General features: G+C 40.4%; 1 protein-coding gene across 5 annotated transcripts; it reads left to right on the top strand.

Annotated features, from left to right (window-relative positions):
- Window positions 1–550: 550 nt before the first annotated feature.
- On the top strand, window positions 551–20,591 carry MCOLN2 (mucolipin TRP cation channel 2). Of its 5 annotated transcripts, none has more exons than XM_085231422.1 (14): window positions 551–709; window positions 2,600–2,759; window positions 5,158–5,331; window positions 8,757–8,901; window positions 9,408–9,495; window positions 9,661–9,757; window positions 10,200–10,299; window positions 11,748–11,863; window positions 12,554–12,703; window positions 14,368–14,469; window positions 14,589–14,711; window positions 17,023–17,229; window positions 18,567–18,682; window positions 19,781–20,591. In XM_085231422.1, the coding sequence occupies exons 1-14, from the start codon at window positions 660–662 to the stop codon at window positions 19,815–19,817; spliced, it is 1,665 nt and encodes a 554-aa protein (XP_085087548.1). In that variant the 5' UTR covers window positions 551–659; the 3' UTR covers window positions 19,818–20,591. The 5 variants fall into 5 exon arrangements, with proteins under 5 accessions (XP_085087548.1, XP_085087550.1, XP_003208790.2 ...); XM_003208742.5 differs by lacking the exon at window positions 551–709 and adding an exon at window positions 824–986; XM_019618671.3 differs by lacking the exon at window positions 551–709 and adding an exon at window positions 1,610–1,757.
- Window positions 20,592–21,781: the final 1,190 nt, after the last annotated feature.

Consider the following 21,781-nt stretch of genomic DNA (forward strand, 5'->3'; position numbering starts at 1 on the left):
AAGCATACATACAGCGTGCAGATGTGCACTGCCTGGAGCCAGGCTCCTTCTTGGGTGCCGCAGCGAGGAGCTGGTCTCCCCTAGCTCTTGGTAACAGCTGTGCAGAGTGTCATGGGAAGCAATAAGTGAATGCAAAGCCTTGCACTACACGTGCTTTTGTGCTTAAACTACTCTGCCAGCCACTTGAGGTTGTGGACTTCTGAAGCTTTTCAAGGATGTTCATGGCATCCTGGCCTTGAAAGGCAGACAATAAGCAACCATGTGTTCTGTTGACTCTTTCAACTGCTTACAGATCTTTGACAACACGTAATGTAAGAATATGCATGTATAAGACCTGGTATGTGTGGAGGGGCTTTTAAATCTTTCTTCTCAACACATCGTATGCTGGTTGTCACCTCATCGAGCTAAGAGCTGGGCCACGGCTTTCATACCAAGGCTTCGCAGGTGACCGGGCACAGATGAGAGCTCATCATAGCCGCTCCCGGCGGGCAATAGCCGCTCGGGTCGTTTGGGCCCGGCCCACGACGCACCCTCCTCCGCCCGTGCCCTTTAAGGGACAGGCGGGGCTGCGGTTCGGTGGGTTGGGGTTGTGCGGTGAAGGTTGATCGTTCTGTAGCAGACCTCGTCCGTCTCGCCGGGGGCAGCGCGACCCGCGCCGCATGGAGATCTCCCTCAAGTGCCTGCCCGATGGGCGGGCCCCCAGCTGCGGGTGAGCGGGGTCAGCGCGGCCCTGGGGCGGGGGGCGAGGGCGCGGGGCGATAGCGGGCTGTGCCGCGAGCGCTGCTGTACCGCGTGCTGCCTTCGGCTGCTGTCCTGCTGGGGGTTTCCGCAGCTGATCCGCGGAGGGAGCCGAGGGCAGCGCCGGTGGTTCTCAGCTGTGCGCTGGGTGAAGCTGTGCAGAAGTGAAAGTTTGTTGTTCGTCAAGCTGCTAGAGTAGCTGCAGGGGCTTGGAAGTCGGCTTTGGAAAATCCCACCGTATTTTTATGGTATGTATGTGAATCTCTAAGAAAATAGCCCTTGTCAGAAGGCTTGTCGTTTGAGTTAAGGGCTGTTCCTTCAGATATGCCTTGACTGGAAGTCTAGGGGAGGATTTTTCTGTCTTGGAGAAGTTCTGTCACACTTTCATGCTTTAAATTTAAATCAGACCCAGCTTAAGCCTGCATCCTATTTCCTTCCCACCTGCTCCTGTTGCTTCTAGCCTGGGTTGGGTCTTGCTCATTCATCATCATGCGTGCATAGCAGTGCTGCTTCTGCCTGTTGAAGAGTATCTGGCACAGGGCAGCAGTTGTGGGGTGTCAGGGCTGAGTTACAATGCAAATGTGCCTTGCTCCCTAGAGAGTACTCCCAGCTATAATTATGATATGTTTTTCTGTCAGATGGTCTCTTTTCTTCTTAGTTTCTCTCTTATACTGGGTTAGCTTTAGTAATGTTTGTGTTTTTTTCTTAAAAAGGCTAAGTAGAGCTGTATTCTTCAAGTTTTTTGTTTTTTTAAAAAACCTTCCTGTGTTTTCCCTGCCTCAAAATCAAAGGCAGCCCACCTCCTGCCATCTTTGTGAATGATTGATATGAGGTATAATAAAGGTAACACTTGAGATCCGAGTGTTAGAATTAATTTTCACTTCCTCCTGTGGGGGAACGGCACTGTGATGCTTTGGCTGTGTTCAGCTCATTCTCTTGCTGGGAGGCTGCTGGTCCTGGCAAACCACGTGTGCTTCATTGCTTCATGGCCTGTAGTTCAGGCAGTAACACTAAGGCAGGTGAGAACAAAGAAGTGAAAATGCATTTGAAAACTTGGAATGAGGGGTTTTTTTTGTTTTGTTTTGTTTTTTTGAGCTGGAGAGAAAGTGGTTACTTCTGTGAAGCTCAAAACACGGGAGAAGTTTGACGGATGGCTAATGTGGCTATCTAGCATGCATGGTTGCTTCTGATGCGCTTGTTCTGCTTTAACTTCTCTCTCCCTACAACTGATAACTGTTTGGTTCTGACCTTTGTGTGAGGTGGCGAAGTTCTGACAACTGCTGCCCTGTAAAAGGGGGCTGGAAATCTGTGAGAGGGGGAAAGTTTCCAATGTGGCATTTGGCTGGGAAGGAGAAATATCTGGTGATTCTAGGCTTCTACAACAGTCTTCTGTGCTTGTTCCTCCAATGTATGTGTGCACATATGATATGCATAAGTATTTAAATAAATAAATATATGTGACTTTAACCCTAAAAATGGTTCGTAACACCAGTGTGCTGTGCTCAGCTTTTTTCAGCACTTGTTTCTGGTGGTGAAATGTGAGTTGTTTGGGAGGTGCTAATAGCAGCCTTTGCTTGTCCCAAAGCTTCAGCTTTAAAAAGCAGATAACAGCTGTACCAAGTCTACTCTCAAGTGTTCTGTCTAGTGACTGCTTCCTGGGAAAACTGTTGCTACAGTTGAATTATTTTAATGATGTGATTGAAGGGAAATGCTTCTTAACTTTTGTTGTTTTAAGACAAAACACTGAAAACTTCACAGGCCTTTAATGTAATGTGAATGTCTGAGGTGAAACTGCAACATGAAGAAATCGTTTGCTGAAGCATTCTGCTGATTTCTAATTAATATATTGTTTATATGGCAGAAATATGATGGCTCAGTCAGACTTAGATATAAAAGAGACGGCTCTAAAAGAGGATTTGAAATTTTACTTCATGAACCCCTGTGACAAATACAGAGCAAGACACCAGATACCATGGAAGCTGGCTTTGCAGATTTTGAAGATAGTTATGGTGACTTCTCAGGTAATCTTTACCCTGTTGTTACTCTTAGAAAGCATAGTGATGTCATGTAGGAGAAGCAGGTCTGTGATCCTCCACTCTGCCATCCCTGGGTATTCCTTACTGCCTTAGGCTTGCTGCTCCAGTCCTGAAAGAAAGAAGTGCTGTGGAAGGCATGTATGGAAGGGGAAAAATAACATAACCTAAATTACAAATGCCTGCTGAAGGTTTTGGGGCAGTGTTTGACCAGCTAATTAGCTGTTTCTAAGGTAATGCTTTAAAACAAATGACTCATCCTTTCCGCGAAATCCAGCATGACCTTACCAAGTGCTTGCTGCTGCAGTACTGCTGCATGTTCTGCTTCCTATTTCATTCATATATAATTGTTTCTCTGGGCCATTTCAAAAGGAATGGTTTTCATAATGCAGCCAGGAACATCAAGTATAAGTTTCAATGTGAAAATACTATAGTCTGCTTGGTGATGGCTGGGCAGTTGAAATCAGACATGTCTCTTGCTTCTGTGTTTCAAACAGTCCATGGACAGCATAAGTAGAGGCAAAGGAAAGCGGGTATTTGAACAACACTGCTATCATGGTGTGGTTGATTATCTTGCAGTCCACTGAGAAATGCTGACTGGAGGGTGAGGGAAGCAAAACAGGACAGTTGTGAGAGTAGAAAAATCTATCTGTAGTTTTTTTCCAAACCTTTGAAATGTAGGACACTGACGCCTGACACTTTGCAAGTATAGGTAAATATACAACTCCTTAAAACTCACAGAGCTAGAGGATTTCAGGCTGGTATTTGGCTTACCTGATAGGACAAAGCCCTACCATGCTTATGTGACCCTGCCTTCTGCTGAGCACTTCCACCCTCCAATCCCTGCTGGAAAGATTGGATGAAGTCTCTGGCCTCATTGCTGCAGGCCTGATATCCCAGTACAGCTTGGGCTGCAGGTTGAAACGGGCTACAGTGGTTGATCCTTTTAGATATGACCATATGAAATATGAGGTTTGTTCCACTTGAAACATGAGGCATCACAGCTTCACAAGACCCTTCAGAGTCAGTAGACCTGTGCTAGCCTTCAGGCTGAGTCCTGGGGAATGCACTGAAGCCACTCATGGTAAGTAGAACAGTTTTCTGTTACTTCTGTTCCAGTGTGGAGAATGAGCTTTACTTAAAGCTGTGCTGAAATTCCCTGGGGAGTCCCCTGAGCAAACCCTGCTGTATATGCTTGTTTTCTGTGTTGTGGTTGGAAGACCCCTGATCCTTTTCCAGTTATCCTAAGTAGAGTGCTGCAGGCTCATTTGTAGCACTCAGATAATAATTTTACAATCATGAAGATGCAATTAATTTAGAAATTGGCTTGAAGTGTGCAGATTCAGTAATTAATCTAAAGGTAATGTATACCAGGCACTGCTGGCATCCCCTTTTCTTTGTCCTGGTCGTGGCTTTGCTATGTAACTAGAAGGTTTTGGTCTAAACAGTACTGCTGCATGTATCCCTTTAGCCTGTCCCCAGTCTAAGCAATTGCTACCTAAGACAACAGATGAAGAATCCCAGTGAAGGGTGTTTGATTTCCATTACCTTCAGTGCAGAAATCTGAATGTTAGTGAAGCCTGCTTGCTTGCTTTGGGGGAATTCTGAGTTCATGGTTCCCCTGCTTGCAGCTTCTCTTGCTTCTTCTCTGCTTCTTGGAAACTCCATACAGTAATGTGCCAGTTTCACTTCACTTTAAGTCTAGGATGATAATTAGCTTTTTGGTGCCTGGGTTATCCTCCAGATATTATGTTCATGAAGAAAATCTTGTTTCTAGATTGATTTCAACTTCTAGACTTTATTTTCCGTAGTGGATGGAAATGGGGCATCCACGCAGTTGGTCAGTGCAAATCCTGAGGAGTAACTGCTGTCTGCTGCTCCTTCTTATAGCTTCCTTAAGCAATGCCAGGCTCAGGGAGTGATGCCTTTTGTTGCTGTGGGGTCCCATAACACTTTTATCTGGCTGTGTACCATGCTCAGAAGCTGCTGCTGTCTTGGAGCAAAGCAGGGCATTTCTGGGCTAGGAGGCTGCTTTTCTGCCCTCTGCATCATCCACAAAAATTGTGGCAGGTCCCAGATAGAGCTGCTGGTAGTGGATGCATAAAACAAAGCAGTGACCATCTCTCTGTTTAGTTGCTGCACTCAAAGTTTTGGGATCAGTAGACCTTATTGATTTCTGTTTTTCATGCTCAGCATATAGAAACCTTGACTTTATTAGCCTTGTGGCCTTACTTAATATTGTAAATAGGTAGGTTCTCTTTCCCGTTGTAGCAGGATTTCAGTAACACACACACTCCTATTTTGTATTTATTACACTTTCAAATTGCTCCCAAAATGTTGCTGCTTCAACAACATTCAAAACTTCAATTTGTATTTCTCTTGTCAGCTTGTCTTCTTTGGTTTGAGTAACCAGTTGGTGGTTTCGTTCAAAGAGGAGAACACTGTTGCTTTTAAACACCTATTCCTGAAAGGCTATTCTGGTGTCGATGAGGATGACTACAGCTGCAGCATATATACCCAACAGGATGCTTATGACAGCATATTTTATGTTATTGATCAGGTAAGTGTATTTGTTCATAATGAAGAGTATTAAAGCTGATTGATTTATAATACTAATAGATTTTTACTATGCTTCTATTTTTCAGTTTCCGTTTGAATTTCAAATTTGATAGTTTGGTGAATCCCCTTAGGTGGGTGTCACAAAGCTTGTGTCTAGATGTCTGCATTTTTGTCTCCTGGAGATGAGTCCAAGACAAAATTTTATTTGTTTAGTGCTGAAATCCAGGAAGTTGAAAATCAGTCATCTTCCATGAACTGCAACCTTTGTTTAGGTCTTAGTTGAAGAGCTAGGGGCCTGGGTATACCTATGCATGGTATTCAAAAAATTTTCTGCTTACAGCTACACTGAATCACAGCTTTGTAGCAAGTGCCAGAGGCCTCAAACTGAGGAATATGTCACTTTCAGGAATGTAGGGGGACTGGTTAAGGATAGTACTTTAAAAAGCAGCTACTTTACAATTGTGGGAGGAAGGTGAATAAATCTAGGATGAAAATTCAGTGAATATTTTTATATTTAATTTAAGTTCATCCAGGAGTCATGAGATGAAGAGGTTGTCTGTGTAAAATGAGACCAGACTCCTGCATTTGGGATGGTTATGGGCCCAGGCCAGTTCAAATGGCGTGAACACTAAGTACCTTTAAACTACTTCACCCTTCCCCTGCCTTGAGCCCAGTAGCACATGGGGATACTGTGTGTGAAGGCTGTGCCACCTTGTTAAATGCCCTCTTGTGGGGACTTGCTGCTTCTTGGATATCTGTAGGCTACAGCAGAAGCATCAACAGATGCAAAGTGCTTCTGCTGTGCTGGGCAAGGATAAAACTCTGTCTCCTGATATGTTAAAGTGAGTGTTGCAGCAGTTTTCTCGATCCTCCTTGGAATTCTCAATGTTGCTTCTATTTCTACTATACTGTTCTTACTTCCTTGCTTGCTTTCTCTTGCTTTCTTTCTTTTGTAGCTGCTAAAGCTGAGATGAAGTCCAGATAGAAGACAATAGAGAAAGAATAGCTTTATGTCCTCAAGGATGAGTCAGTGTATGATACAGGCATCAGGAAAAGGTCTCTTCACAATATATCTATGTTGTATAAATGCAGATGAATTTTTTAAGGAGCTTAAAAAATTGTGTATCTGGGTTATTTAGTGGTATGTGCTGTTTCCAAAGCTTATTGTCATGTGTAAGTCTTTAAAAACTGACTTCAAGTGAACATTGAATGGAGAAGGGCAAGTAGAAGTATGTGGTATTATAGAAGATTATAATAACACACAGCTATTTATGACTGAAGCTGTTAAGATCTTAGTGAATGTTAGGCTTATACGTGTATTAGTGGGATATTTTCCTACTTGGTAGGGATAAGAAAAATACAACAGACATCTCCACTTAGAATAGTGCATAGCTTTCCATACTCCTGTGTTTGGCCCAGTTTGGAAGCTTCTGCAATGAAGAAGCCACTGGAGTGGCTGTGCACACCAGCTGCACAGTGGGTCTGGAGGACCAGGGTGCTCTGCTCATTGCTCTATCCTGGCTGTTTAGAAATGTAACAGTGGAAATTTTACTTATACTATTCTATAGCACTTACTGAAAGGTGTGTGTGCGTGTGTGTGTGCGCGCGACTTAGAGCCAGGTGTTTTCCTGTCAGAGAAACAGGGTCTGAGAACACATGTGAACAGAGTGACAGCTGCTAGATTCAGTGATTTGGAGATGCCCTGAGAGGGATGTGAAGCAGTGGTTAATGGCTGTTTCCGTTCCGTTAACCTGCCTTAATCAGATTTGGCTTCCTCAGTTTGAGTTACAGTTGTATTCTGACTGGGTACAGAGGGTAGCTTTTCCTGCTGGCTGTCCAAACGTATTGGGGATTGGAAGCAGCAATGCAAAGCAGAGCTCTGTATGAGGACAGTCCTTGGACACACCATGTGGAGTTCTTAGTGGCCGCTGACTGGTATTATGTGATGGGCCAGTGGGGAAAAATGCTGTGCACTTTCTCCTCCTTCCTATGGGCAAGTGATGCATATTAAAAAAAATTGATGTTTAAGGAGGGAAAAAATATAATTTGTATCAAAACTAACTGAAAAAAATTCTTAAGGGAAGCCTTGTCTGACTTCCCATGTTTATTTATCCTGAGCCTCCTGGGAAGCTAAATGCGTCTTTCAGAGCTAACCGGTGCTGTGTGCTGCCCTAAGCAAAAGTGCTTGGTGAGGTAATTTTTAAAACCTAATGAATTACTAGCTGTTTATACCTCCTTCCTTAAAGGGCCCCTGGTCTAATAGCTACTCTTGCATGCTGCCAGCTGGTGCTGAGATGGGTTGGCACGCGGGCCTGTCCCTGAGCTGCTCTGAGCTGGGTTTCCACAATGGTTATTGTTATTTTTCAGTGGATCCATGCATGCAGAATACTTGACTTGACACTGCTGCATTTACTTGCATTTCTAGTCCTTGTTTTTAAGCTCATGTGAAGAAACTAGCACAGTAATGCCTTCCAGGTGACTTGAGCTGTATTTAGAATAAGGGAGAAAGAAAGTACCTTCTTCACAGACATGCTCTGAGTTGCCTCTGTGCTTGTGTAAAGTGGGCAAGTTAAATTGTTTTTGGAGGCTGCCCAAGCTCTGTGCATGCTCCATGGTTTCAAACTGTACAGTGAAGGCTTTGCTTTTCTGTAGTCACACAGGGCATAGCTTTGATTTTGCTCTTAGAGTGAATTTTATGGACTAAAATGAAAACTGAATTGGGTTGTATGTACTTCCAATTCCAGCCTCTTCAGAGAGGCAGTTATAATTCAGGTACACTAATTTTCTGCCTACTGTAAGATTATTGCTTTAGTGAAGGGATTATCGTGGAACAGGAGTGGAGCTCTGCAGATTGCTTACTGGTTATTTAGGCCTTAGTGCTGAATCATAAATAGGTCATGTGAGTCTTAAAATTTCTTAGTGTTGTACTTTTAACTGGCTGTCACACTAGCATTTGAGTTGAAGATAGAAAAAGAATTTAATTTATACAGCATCAGATTTCTTAAAACGTGTTGAATTTTGAACTAAGTTCCAAGTGACGTGAAAGTGAGTAACCTCATGAGCTTAATTTGTAAGATATCCCTGGTGTCTGTGTGGTTAGTTGCAGGACTGCACTGAAGTCCCTACCAGACATATTCATATAACTTGTCCGGTAAATGGCCAGCAAACAAGGGGTAGTTTTTTTTTTTTTTTGGGTAGGCATCCTGGGGGGTATGGGGCACCCAGCCACTGTGTAACCAGCATACCAAGTATTACTTGTTAGTGGCCAGCAGTCTTAACTTTCCAAAATCTATTCTTTCACACAAGTCTTCAAGTTGAGAGTGTTTTTTATCAAGTTATGTTGATACGAGTAACTGCAAGTTATTGTCTCTTGCAAAAACGCAAGCATCTCTGTTAACTTCTGGTACTGTGTTGCTTTTGAACTAGTACAGACAATTAAAGAACATATCCCTGGGGACACTTGGCTACGAACATGATGGATCAGGCTTAAAAATCTGTAAACAACAGTACAGGAAAGGTGGGATGCTTCCTTCCAATGACAAGCCAAACATAGATGTTTCTACAGAAACAGGTATGATACCATTGTACTAAAAAGCATCTTATTGTAAAGTGTTTAAATTCTAATGCTATTGTAATAGCTTTTTTTTTCCCCTCATGAAAACGACAGGAAAATTAATGTTTTCCTCCTTCCTTCTTGCTTTCTAGGAAGCTGTTCAGCTGTCATCATAAGGTTGCGAGGTTTTTTGTTTGTTTGTTTTTTTTCCCCTGGTTTTAGGATGGTGTTTGCTTTGTTTTTTAAATTTCCATTCCATTTGAAATGTTCAAATATAGATCTCTGGACACAGGTAAGGCTGTAACTTCAGTGGGTTGGTGTCTCTACCACCACATGATACAGAGGCTTCACTAAAGCTTCTCTTCAGCTGCTGTGTGGTCCCCTGAGCTGGGGCTCTGTTTGAGTACTTGTTTGATTAGGACTTGTGATTGAAACTGATTGTCTCAGTTCCGTGCTTCTTTCTAGGTGAAATTTTTAACATTACAGGTTTTCTTCCCCCCTTTCCCCCCTCCTCCCCCCCACAGACTGTATTATCTTAAAGCCTCAGGAGCTAGCCAGTACAAACACTGAAGTGAAGTTGAACTCTTCATTCTTCAATCTCGAATTTTACAGGTAAACTAGTTTGGAGGGGAAGATGGAGGGAGGAATATTTTGAGGATTTTTTTTTCCCCCACTTTTAAATAAATTGGATGGGTTTGGATTTTTTTTTTGCAGTTTCTATGCTTTGTGCATTTGTATATCTGTGTATATATTTATACGCTTCTTAAAAACATTTAGGCTTATACAGATTAAAATCTCCTTCAAGCTGAAAGGTGTTGCCCTACAAACAATCCATGCCCGTGAATTGCCTGACTGCTATGCATTTCAAAATACTGTGAGTATGGAGTATGACGCTTCCAACACCGTATATGTAGTCTGAGTTTAGGGGCCCACAAGCAACATCTTTATGTCTAGACTGCAAGGGAAAAGTAGTTGAGCATGTCCTGGTCCTTACTTTCCTCTTCTAACCTAAGGCTATTTAAGATGTTTCCATGGGACAATGTTATTTCCAGCTGGTAATTTCGTAGCCTGAGAAGAAGATATGTAGTTGTTAGCTTTCTAAAGGTTAAATCTGATATTTGACTTTTTGAAATACTGCTTTTGTCCTTTTTGAGTATATATTCTCAAATGTCTACACTGTTTATGGCAACAACTTTCTTAAAACCTACTTGACTAACAAGTACTGATGTATATTATGTCAAAACACTTAGCTTTGTGACTTGTTTTATAAAGAAAATTTTGCTAGTCTTCTTTCTGATATACTTCTATGTTTCCAGATTACTTTCAACAATAGAGCTCACAGTGGAAAAATCAAAATCTATTTTAATAGTGATACTGATATTCAAGAATGCAAAGACTGGCACATACTCGGTTCTGGTAAGTATGGTGCACACTTATTTGTGATGGCAGCGTTATGCATCTTTTCCCGATGTTTTCCCTGCTCTGAAAGAGTCAGTCTAACAAGACTGTCTCTGTGCTGTTCATCCTGCCCACTCACTGCCACTACAACAAAAAGCCTTGCCTAATACCAATCATTACCTCTTTGTAATTACGTCTGGGAAGTAATTCTTTTCTGTAAGGGTACTGAGCTAACAGTCCACTCTGTATAGTGGTGTGGTGAGTGTCAGCATCAGGCTCCATCTGGAAGGAGGATTTTAATTGTTCTGTTGCTCTGAGATTATTTGAATAGTTCACTTAAATGTACTAACAATGGTTAATTCCCAGCTGAAGCCTCATAGTTTTCAAAGGTATCTCTCTTTGAGTAATTGAAGCATACTATTTCTGAAGTTTTTACTTTTTTTCTCCTCTGTTGTGGTTAAATTTAATGATATATATTAGCAAGGATGATATCTACACTTTTTCTATTGTTAAGGCTTTATCTGATGGCTGAGATTTGGGTATTAAAACCTGCTTCACAGGAATAGTCGCTGTATTGTACTTTATGCAGCTACTTCTCCTGTAAACTTGCTGTAAAGGGCTGTGGCACAGTGGTAACTTCATGTCCTGTATAGGATCTCAGTTAATGGCAATGTCAAATAACTTGCTTTTTGCTTGGCCAAAGCCAATGTTTCTCTGATAATAGCATGTTGAACTGATATTAGAGTGGTATCTTATAGTATGTTCTGAATAACCACCAAATGTTCTGGTGTGCATTTATGTACAGTGATTCCTTGGCAGCTCTCTTTCAGCTAGTTGTCTAGAGTAGTTTGTTTATTCACGTGGAATAACCAACTGAAGGATCATGCAAAATTCAGTAATAAAATCAAGCTAAAACACTGTTTACAACGATTAAAAGTAATTATTTTAACTATATGATGTCTAGTTCAACATCTATGTTGTGAAACTGGTAGGAACAACTGAGAGTGTAAACTAAGGAAAACATGTGTCTTGGGTTGTAAACCTGTGCATAGAAAGAACACAGTGCAGAAAGTCAAACAAGTTTCTGGCTGTATGTCAGGGAATGAGAAATGAGGTGGGATTTTTTGTTTGTTTGTTTGATTGGCTTCTAAGGATGTTGAGATGTTTACCCTATGTAAGTACTTGGCACAAAGATGGATAGATGACCATAATGGGGGGAAAAAGGATGTCTGTATTAATATAATTTTATTATACTTTATTAATTTCAAGAAATTCAAACATGCTTTTCATTCTTGTCATCCATGTAATTGTGCTCCAGACATGTGGCTCAGGAAGGAATATCTTTAAACCTCATTACTTCATGGGATGAGAGTGTTTAAATGCAAAATAGGTGATGTTTTGTAACAATATGTGCTTAAAGAGATGTGGCAAAACAAAATCTATTTTATTTCCTTGACTTTTTACAGTTCTCCAGAAAAACAGTTTGTATATTCTAGTTTTTGATGGATTTGTCATCTTAAATTGCTTAGCATCTCTCATCCTCTGCTCACGGTCCGTTGTTCTTGCCTTGAGACTACGACAAGTAAGTGTAGTGCTCATAATACCAATGTTCCTTTTTTCTCTATTGTGTTTGCTAGTTTTGTGTAGTAATGTTTTGAACTATCAACTAGCACATCTGTTGCAAAGCCTTGCACTTACTGCATCTCTGCCTCTAGAAAGGATGTGGAAGTGTCTGTGATGAACAGTTAATGGCAGAAAGGGGTTTTATTTCAGACTGTGTAGTACTATAATATGAACTATTACATTGCCTCTCTTGGGGGCATTTATTCTTGAGCAAAAAGAACAAGTGAGAGCAGACAGTATGATGCAGGAGGTGACATCGGCTCTATTGAAAGGGAGAATTGCCTTACAGCTCTATTTGAGCTACAGTTAATTCTTATTTTACTCCTCTTGGGGGTTGATAGAAACTGCTTGTGAAGGAGTTTGAACAGAGGTTAACAAGCCATGGCTAAGTTAGTAAGGATGATTTACGAAATCTGCTGTTCTGTGGAAAGTGGTTTTTACTAGTCTAAACCAGTTTTAATGTTTTTTTTCCCTCTTCTTCATTTCTGTTGCTATTACTGATGATTTTTTTTTTACGCTGTTATTCTAGCAAATACTGTGGGCAAAAAGTGGGTATGTGAACATTAAGTATTGCTACAGTATTGAGGCATCTGTGCATATTTTTCTTGCAAGGAGACCTGTAACTGAACACATAAATGCTTCTCAACAGAGATTTGTTAACTTCTTCTTGGAGAAATACAACCGTTGTGTCAGTTACAGTGATCGCATGGAGTTCATAAACGGCTGGTACGTCCTGGTAATTATCAGCGATGTGATGACAATCACTGGGTCAATCCTAAAAATGGAGATAAAAGCCAAGGTGAGAGGTGCTTTAGGTAAAGTAGTAGACTCATCAGAATCAAGTGTAATGTGTTTTAACTTGGTGACAAATGAAAGTGAGCAGCAGCAGTCACTTGTCATCTTGTTTACTTTTTGTTAGCTTTTATTTGTTTTGCATCATTGATAGCTGTACTGGAATACAGGCAGCCATCTGGGGCTTTGTGTGTTTATCACTTGAGACTTTTTTTTTTGTAGCATCAAACTCTTGGGCTTATCCTTTTTCCTGAACACCTCTTTTATGGGTGATGATGGGATTCTTCCATGCATCAAAAAGGATATGTGAGCATTAACCATAAAATGAATGCTGTGTTGGGTTATTCTGACTAATAACTAATTTCAGTTCCCTTTTCCCCAAAGTCTTTCAGCAAGATCACATAAGCTATCTAAACTTCTTATTTCCACAGTGCTGAATCCCCTAATCGCTGATTTAGAACTTGTGTGTAGGTATTTCCTAACTAATAGCCTTGCATTATCTTATTCTTGTAAGAATCATAGAGTGGTTTAGGATGGAGGGGGACCTTTAAAGATCATTTCGTTCCCACCTTCTGCCAAGGGCAAGGTTACCACCCACTAGATCAGGCTGCCCAGCACCCCATCCAGCCTGGTGTTGAATGCCTCCAGGGATGGGACCAAATAAAATCATAAAAGTAGTTGTGCGTATTGCACAGGGAAGTCAGGAGTCATCCCCTCAGATACAACAGCTCTGTTTCCTGAGACTACAAACATGGCTATTGTAGCCTGTGGTCCTGACCTGCCCAAACTACAGGCACAGCCACTGTCAGCTGCTAGTCCTTGACCTCTAGATCTGAGCTTGCTGATATTGATGTGTTTTGTCTGGCTAGCAGCTTCTAGCTTTATTGGAAAAACTGTGTCAACAATTCACATGTTTACAAAACGTTTTATCCTGGAAAAACTGGAGGTAGTGTGCTGTTGCTGCTTCAGGTGTACTAATGCTCAAAGGGCAAATGCTCACAGTGGCTTTCAGAGGAAGCATGTACTAATGTCCGGCTTTGTGGTGAGGTGGGGGGATGAGGATGGGAAATCTTAAACTTGGTGAATATTGTGTGTTTATTGTCACCAGTTCTAGCTTTCTGCTAAGACCAAGTGTAACTAGAGTTGGTTATAAACATTGCTGGTAGTGAAAGTGGTGTTCTAGTTTGAAACAGCTGGCAACCTATTCAAATCTGTTAATGCTTGCAGTGCAGATGGGGCTTGTAGTCCTGAGGTTCACTTCTCATTTAAATGATGGCTCACATATTATGAAATAGAGAATGAAAGCTTGTTTTGGCCTAACAATGGTGCGCATTAGACTTTTTTTAAATGAAATTTTTGAGATATTCAGTCCAATTTTAGAACTGTACAATAACCAAAGTAAGGGCTCTAGTTCTTCTGGACGTCATGTGAAACTTCAAGAATGTTGGTGTAGCTGTGCTTCCATGTACAGCACTAGTGTATTTGGGTGATTTCTCTAAATGAAGTGCAACTTGTTCTGGTCTGAATTTATTTATTTATTTATTTGTGATGTGGCAACATCCTTTCAATATTGGACTGCCCTGCTTTATTTATCTGACCTGGTGAAACTTCATCTAGCTGACATATCTTTTGCTTTGCAACTTGACCATCTGCTCTCTTTGGATCCCTCAGAATCTCACAAGTTATGATGTATGCAGCATTTTACTTGGAACCTCAACTTTATTTGTCTGGGTTGGAGTCATCAGATACCTGGGATATTTTCAAACTTACAATGTAAGGATGAAATAAAATATACAACAGTTAAAATTTATATTTTTATCTGTCACTCTTATTCAAATCTCTTTCACATGTAATTTTTTTCTCTTTCTCCTTTCTTCCACCCTAACTTGTAGGTGCTCATTTTAACTATGCAAGCATCATTACCCAAAGTGCTAAGGTTTTGTTGTTGTGCTGGGATGATTTATCTTGGCTATACTTTCTGTGGTTGGATTGTATTGGGACCATATCATGAGAAGGTATGTCAGCAGTGTTATTTCTTCCCTGGTCTGACTGTATGTACGTCTGTGTATTGCTCCTAGTTAGAAATTTAAGACCTGTTTCATGTGTGTATGTTTTGTTGTTAGAAGCTGTGTTTCTCCTCCCATGTGCACCTTCTGTCACCTGCTTCTTCTAACAAAGTAACTGTACTCTAAATTGTACTGACGTGTAATCTCCAAAGCAAGGCTGTTTGTGTTGGTGCCTGGATGGGCTACCCAGGCGAGGGTCTGGCTCTGGCTGAAGATGCATTGCTCTGTTCTCTTTCGCCCTCTTCTGGTAATTCCAGTGTGTTTAGGATGAAGTTCACTGCTACCATTTCTGAGAATCTCACAGATTGACTTTGTTTTCTAATTTTTTTCCCAAGCAATGTAACTACAGCCACTAAATCTTTACTCAAAAGGAGGAATGACTTCTTTTTCTGTGTTTACTTTGCTTCCTATGAGGGTATGTTTTGTTTGATACCAAGTTTAAATGTTTGCCTAGGGCATTCCTCTTCTTGTCAGAAACATGAGTACGGTAGCAAAGCTTTGTATATTTCACAATACATGCAAAAACGACTGTAAATTTGGGGTTCTTTTCATGGTTGATGCTCAGTATGACTCTCTGGGGGGAGGGGAAGGGACAAAAAAGAAGGGCAGATTGCTAATGTGATCAATTGTAACTATCTCTTAATGAGTAACAAATGTGTGACTTATTCTTGGTTTTTGTTTTTTTTTTTTCTGATTGCACACACTGTGCATAGTGATGAAGATGCACACTGCAGCAATTGCTTCAGCTTCCTGTACCCCAGAGTTTTAATTCCTCAAATTTGGTGTAATTTTCTCTTTTAAGAAACAATGTTCAGTCTGCATGTATTTCAACTTGATAGCAGTGCATTTCTCTGATATACTATGTGCTGTAGAATTATTTGTAATGACAGAGACTAATTTATGAGAGACATAGCACAAATGCTATTCTTCCTACTTCCCTGCAATCTCTGCAGCAAATACACTGGTTCCCTCAGTGAAAAGAAGCATGGTTAATAATATATCTGTGGAAAGTTAACTCTTTCACAGGTCCTTCTAGAGAGAAGCAACTGTAGTTCTGCAGGATTTTGAGTGTTGTTTATGAATGCTTCTGCATAGCTCCACTGGAAGGCAGTGTGGTGCTGTGCAGAGTCTGGTGGGGGGCAGGCAGTGTGCTTGCTGTGCAACCTGTCCTTTCTGATCTGTGCATGTACAGAGAAGAGAAGATCTATACATGTTTTCAGAATCTGAGAACCTTAATTCAAAAACACAAGTATGGAAGAGTTTTCTTTTCAGTAACTCCCTCCCTTCTGTTACTGAAGTCAAGGAGAGAGCAAAAATCCTGCTTGCAGTGTAGTGACAATTTGGAGGGCTTGCAGGTGAACTCTGCTTATCAGGCTTCTCTCTGGCATCAGAACTCAGCAGTTGCTCAAGAATTACGTGTGCCATGCCCCTTGTCTTCCTAGATACAAATGTGCTGCTGGGTCTCGCAGTACATTTAAAAATAAAGAATTCAAGAGAAAGAAAATGAGCAATAGTAAGACCAGACCTGTTGTTCTTGTGCAATAGTATGTTTTTCTTAAAGCATATGCATCTTGACATCTTGATTTCAATATAGGACTGCAACTGAAGTGACGGTAGTCATGTTACTTCATCAATTATGGCAATGTTTTAACATTGTGCATTAACTCATGTTGGCTCACGAAGTATTGCTAACAGACTTGGTTATTTGCAGAGGCAGAGGGGAAGTGTACTTACCTGGTGGTTGTGCAGAAGTTAAATGATAATTTAGCTTCAGAGCCTGGGGGGAAAGAATATATCAGATATTTGAGACAATGTCCTTGAAATGAAACCATAATTCTATCCAGACAGTTCCTCAGTTGCTGTAACTTCTAGCTACAGCTCAGAGGGCTTTCTCAATGACAGATGATGTTATTGCAACATCTAAATAAGTGACCACTACAGAGAAAAATTATTGGCTGCTGTACCTGTTGAGCATTGCAGGGTATTTCTTGAGAACAAATCTTATATTTCTGGCGTTGGTGTAAAGTGCTCAGAATTGTGTAGCAATATAATCATGGTTATTGCTGACGTGTTTCAGTCTGAATGTGCAGAAAAGAAACAAAATATGGCAGTGTTGGAATGTTTCAATTGGCTTTTTTTTCCCTGCAAAAAAAAAAAAAAAAAAAAACAAAAAACTTTTGTAATAGCACTTTCATCTTCCCTTTAATCTGGATGAGTGATTGTTGAATTCTAATCTGACATTGTATTTGTTACCTTCTAGTTTGAAGACCTGAACACAGTAGCTGAGTGTTTGTTTTCTTTGGTCAATGGTGATGATATGTTTGCAACATTTGCACAAATCCAGCAGAAAAGCATGTTGGTGTGGACGTTCAGTCGGTTATATCTGTATTCCTTCATTATTCTGTTTATATACATGATCCTCAGCCTTTTTATTGCTCTGATCACAGACGCCTATGACACCATAAAGGTAAAACATCTGTATTCTATTGCATTTCTAACCAGCTTCATATTCATTCTTGTTCATCACCCAGCACCATAATATTCAGCATTAATTATGATGACTTGTTAGCAAATTAAAACTCTGTAGCTTAGCCTGGGATGATGATTGGGTAATCACCCAAGTGACTAACCAATAATTGGCTTGGGAAATCATCTGTAATGTGAGCCTCTATTTTGTACTTTCTGGTGCTGAAATTGGCTTCAAAAAGATAATAGCTAATGGAAACATAGCTGGAAGGTATTTGAAAGATGAGTAGAAAGAATCAGATTTTAAATATGGTTACACAGAACTGGATCTGTCTTGTTTGGAGTCAGTGTTTCTTCTCATGGCACCAGAAGCTGAGTTTGAGGAGGGTTTACTGCTGTCTGTGAGAGAAGCTACTTAGCAGGAACGTGGTTAGTTCCAAAAAGGTAGCTCTAAACTTGTATAGGTATCCAGACAGGATTCGTGTGCTGCTGGAGAATGTGGTCTTTTGTTTGTTTTGTTTTTGTTCTAAACAAAAACAACCCCAAACCAAGAGCACTACTTCTGCAAGGTAAACTTGTGCAATCTATCTTGGGCTAAAAGTGAAAGGGAGTTTTCATTTCCTTTTGTTCTTGTTTTCTGCTGCTGACTCCCCTTCCTGCTCCCAGTAGCTGCAGTAACCATGGGGAAGGCAAACGTGGAAAGTACTCTACAGGTCTTAAGTTAGGTAAAGAAGCCAGCAGAATAAGGCAAGGTCTGAAATGAACCGCAGTTTAAAGAATGAGCAAGAACTCCATTTTCTAAGCATCTCCAAATACGACTTAACTGTCTGTGATTCTGAGTTTATTGCATGCTCTGAACTGCAAAATAGTTCCTTACTGTTGTTTTTTCCCCTGAGCACATAATGTGTATCAATAGGGAAACATTTCAACATGCTGAACCAATGTTTTGCAGAGCACTTCTTATGAGTAGTGATGCTGAACATTCATAGTGGGGCTTTTGGAATTCAGAACTGCAGTTTCTAGTGAAAATGAACCCAGTGAGCACAGCAGCTAATGGGAGCAAGAGGCAATCAATGCAAATACACCTAAAGATTGCTTGCTTGGTCTCACAGACAGTAAACAAACGTAAAAGAGATTCTGAGCAATATGAATTCTATATCACTTTTAGTTCCCACTACATATATGGTATTTATGGATAGAATTGCTTTTTTTTTTTTTTTAAATTCTTACAGCATATTAAACTAATGAGCCAAATAGCTTCTGGCTTTTATATTCTAAAAGAACACCTAATGCCTGATAACTTCTCATGCGTTGTAAGCAACATGCTTTATTTTTCAGAAATACCAACAAAGTGGGTTTCTAGCAACAGATCTAGATGAATTTCTAAAAGACTGTGGCAGTGTTTCTTACAGAAAAGAACAAACTTCCATGCCTTTTATCTGCTGCTGTAGAAGGTCAGTTGGGTGTTTTTTTTAATGTGTTATCCTTGCAATACTGGTTAGTTTCTCACTGCAAAGTCCTTTTACACAAATGTTGGAGCACTTGGAATTCTACCCACGCAATACTTGGACTCGCTTATTCCTTTTCTGTTCTACTTGGTGTTAGATCTTTAGAATGCTAATAGTGAAAGGGAGTTTATTGAGTTTAAACACATTTGAAGTGTTCTGCTCATACGTAAATCACTGTGCAGAAACTAGTGGATGTTGATCGCAGGATGGCAGAGCATGATGTGGAGTTGCCAAGAAGACAGGAGCAAATTAAGTCTTTGCAGCTTAGGGGTTTTGTAAGTCTTCTGTTTTGAAATAGCTTTTCCACCAGGCTGGAGGAAGTAGCAGACAGCAAGAGGATGTGATTCAGCAAGGGACCTGTACTTATTTCCAAAACTCTGTTATGTTTGTGAGGCAAACATAATCTGTCAAAATGTTGGAAACACTGAACTCAAGCCTTTAGAGATCTTAGTGAGGCTCCTTTGTGAGATACAAAGGTCTCCTCTGAAACTCATCAGGTTTGGAAATCTATTCTTTAATTCATTTTCTGAGGAAATCTAATACACCTCTGAGTGCCTAACTACTTGTGTGCAAAATGGCTGTGGGCACAGTCCACCTGGCAGGAAAGCCAAGGCTATAGGAGAAGGAATAGTGCTGAATGTGAAAGCTTTTTGAGTCCTATCTAGTGTAACAAATCCTTCTGCTCGCATACTGAAGCTTTTGTGAAGTACAGCTCCATACTTTTGATGTACTCTGGCAAAATGCTAGCAAGGTATGGCTTCAAATTTCACATCCAATTTGCTGTGCAAGATTATTATCTACTTGAGCATAATAAATGTGCTTTACTGCAATATGCTGCGGAGTGTGGTAAGGGCAGAACTTTGGTAGCTGGAATGCAAGTAACTTTGTAACAATTTTCTGTTTGATTGTCAACATACTGTGTGTGTGTGTTGAGAGCTGTATCCTGAAACTGGGAGAGTGCAGGGCGGAATGTGCAAAACTCTTCTTGAGTCTTGCATGGGTAAATGTTTTCTATTCCTTACTGAGTGAATTTTTGTTTTGCAGACGACAAAGTGATGACAACTTAATACTTATCAATTGATGATTACACATTGAAATTCACCACTAATATGTGCAAAGAAAGTATAGTTATATGGAGAAAAATAATTCTCTGAATTGCAATGGAACCCATTATCTGGACCTGCCTCACTGTGAACAGACTGATCTTAACTAATTGAGGTGTTTGGGGAAGAAAAGCCAGTAATGTGACACCAGCTGACTGACCAGGATGAGAGCACAGAAGCTTTAATTGGAGGAGAGCTGTCAAGGACTGCATTCGTGCCCCAAGTTCTGTCACATTAAAGAAGACCAATCCTTGAGAAGTGTCTGTGGGAGTTCTGTTTGCAAAACACCTCTAAGAGAAAAGAAAGTGGTGCAGAACCAGCAATTATTCATGAAGAATATATGAATGACATTTAAAAGTAATTCCATAGTAAAAACCAAGCAAACCAAACAAAAATCCCACATGTAAAAAGGGGACTATTGGCAACTACAACTATTGGCAAGAAAGAAGGATTCACTTCTCTTTAAACGATGCATTCAACGTTGAGACCGTAATTAGCACAATTCATTACCTTGAAATAAACTTAAGTAAAACTATAGAGCTTCACAGAAGTACAAAGTAATTGCTGTTTTGCTGTTCTCCCTTTTGTAAATGTTTTAATATGTCACTTATGGATCACAACCTTTTCTTAATAGTTTTTACTGAAAAGAAATCTGTTGATTTTGTGTTGTTGTTAGGCTTCTTTATTGTGCTATTTTGCCCACAATATTTGATGTACAGTGTGTCTAAATTAAACTTACTGGTTTAATTATAGGTAATTTTTTTGCGTGGTTATAAACTTCCATAATAGGCATAATTTAAAGAATGATGATCATTTTTTCACAAGCAAATAGAAATACCATTCTACTTGCTTGAGTAGGACTTGTGGCAGTTTGGTTTTGGGTAAAAAGGAAATGATGCTGGCCAAACTTCTACAAAATCCTTACCTTCCTGACAGCTGCTGCTTACAGAAGATTGATCTTCAAAATACTACCTATGTTCACCCTTGCTGTCTGGCAGGAAGAAGTCTTAGAAAGGACTTGCTGGGAGCTTATTGTGCAGTAAGATAATGGTTACAAACTAACTAGAATTTGGTAAATTCATGTTCTATTATTTACAGGCAGTAAAAAAGAACTAAAACACAATGGTTGAAAAGGAAATACTTGCTAATGGTGTTGTCCAAAGCTTCTGCTTTTGTTGACATGACTACTGGTTTACCTGTAGTAGGTCAGGCCCTAGACATAAAAATCTGACTTGCTGCCTTTGAGCAAATGTATGAGAAGTTCAGTAATGTTTCGCTTGATACAGTTAGGCACTCTGGATGGAACACAGACATTCAATTGCTGGCTTAGGAGGCAAATGCCTTATCCATTCAGTAGTGCTCCTATGAAGCCTATAATGGGCATATGATGGAAGATTCCAACTCAGCTGCAGCCTTCTCAGCTGAAATCGCCTCTGAACTCTAGAGATGTGATCTTCGGTTGTACTGTAGAGTGGCCAGCACTTGATACAAAAGGCAAGAGAGAAAATAATTTGTGCAGCTCTAAGGCAGGATAGCATGTTGTAAAAGTCTGAAAACAATTGAGGCTCTAGAATGTGCAAGCCCTTGGATGCTTTTCTTAGGCCAGATAATGATCCTAGTGCTTGAGTAATTTGGGGAGAAAGGTTAGAGGCCTGGTGCATATTTGAACAGATCACTAATGTATTTTAGAAATCAATTTGTCTTCACCACCTGGCTGGCTTGTTTTTGTTTTCTTTTTTTTCCCCCCTTACTTTTCTCTTGAAAGAAAGCTAAGAGCCAGTTATTGGAGCTCCTCATTGGTTCTCTGTTCTGTGAGGGTTGACCTTAACAGGAAATCTGGCATGTATTGGTTCCTAATTCTGTGCATTAATGTGGGCCTGAATCCCGCAGCTGACTGATGGGTGGTGCCGCCTGGCTGTTAAGGAGTAATGTGATGTAATGG

This window comes from Meleagris gallopavo, chromosome 10, assembly GCF_905368555.1.
Source record: "Meleagris gallopavo chromosome 10, MGAL_WU_HG_1.1, whole genome shotgun sequence".
Classification (NCBI taxonomy): Eukaryota; Metazoa; Chordata; class Aves; order Galliformes; family Phasianidae; genus Meleagris; species Meleagris gallopavo.

Coding starts and splice junctions, on each gene's coding strand:
- MCOLN2 (XM_085231422.1), top strand. CDS start 660: ATGGAGATCTCCCTCAAGTGCCTGCCCGATGGGCGGGCCCCCAGCTGC. Junction 5,332..8,756: donor TATTTTATGTTATTGATCAG/GTAAGTGTATTT, acceptor CTTTTGAACTAG/TACAGACAATTAAAGAACAT. Junction 17,230..18,566: donor ACGCCTATGACACCATAAAG/GTAAAACATCTG, acceptor TTTATTTTTCAG/AAATACCAACAAAGTGGGTT.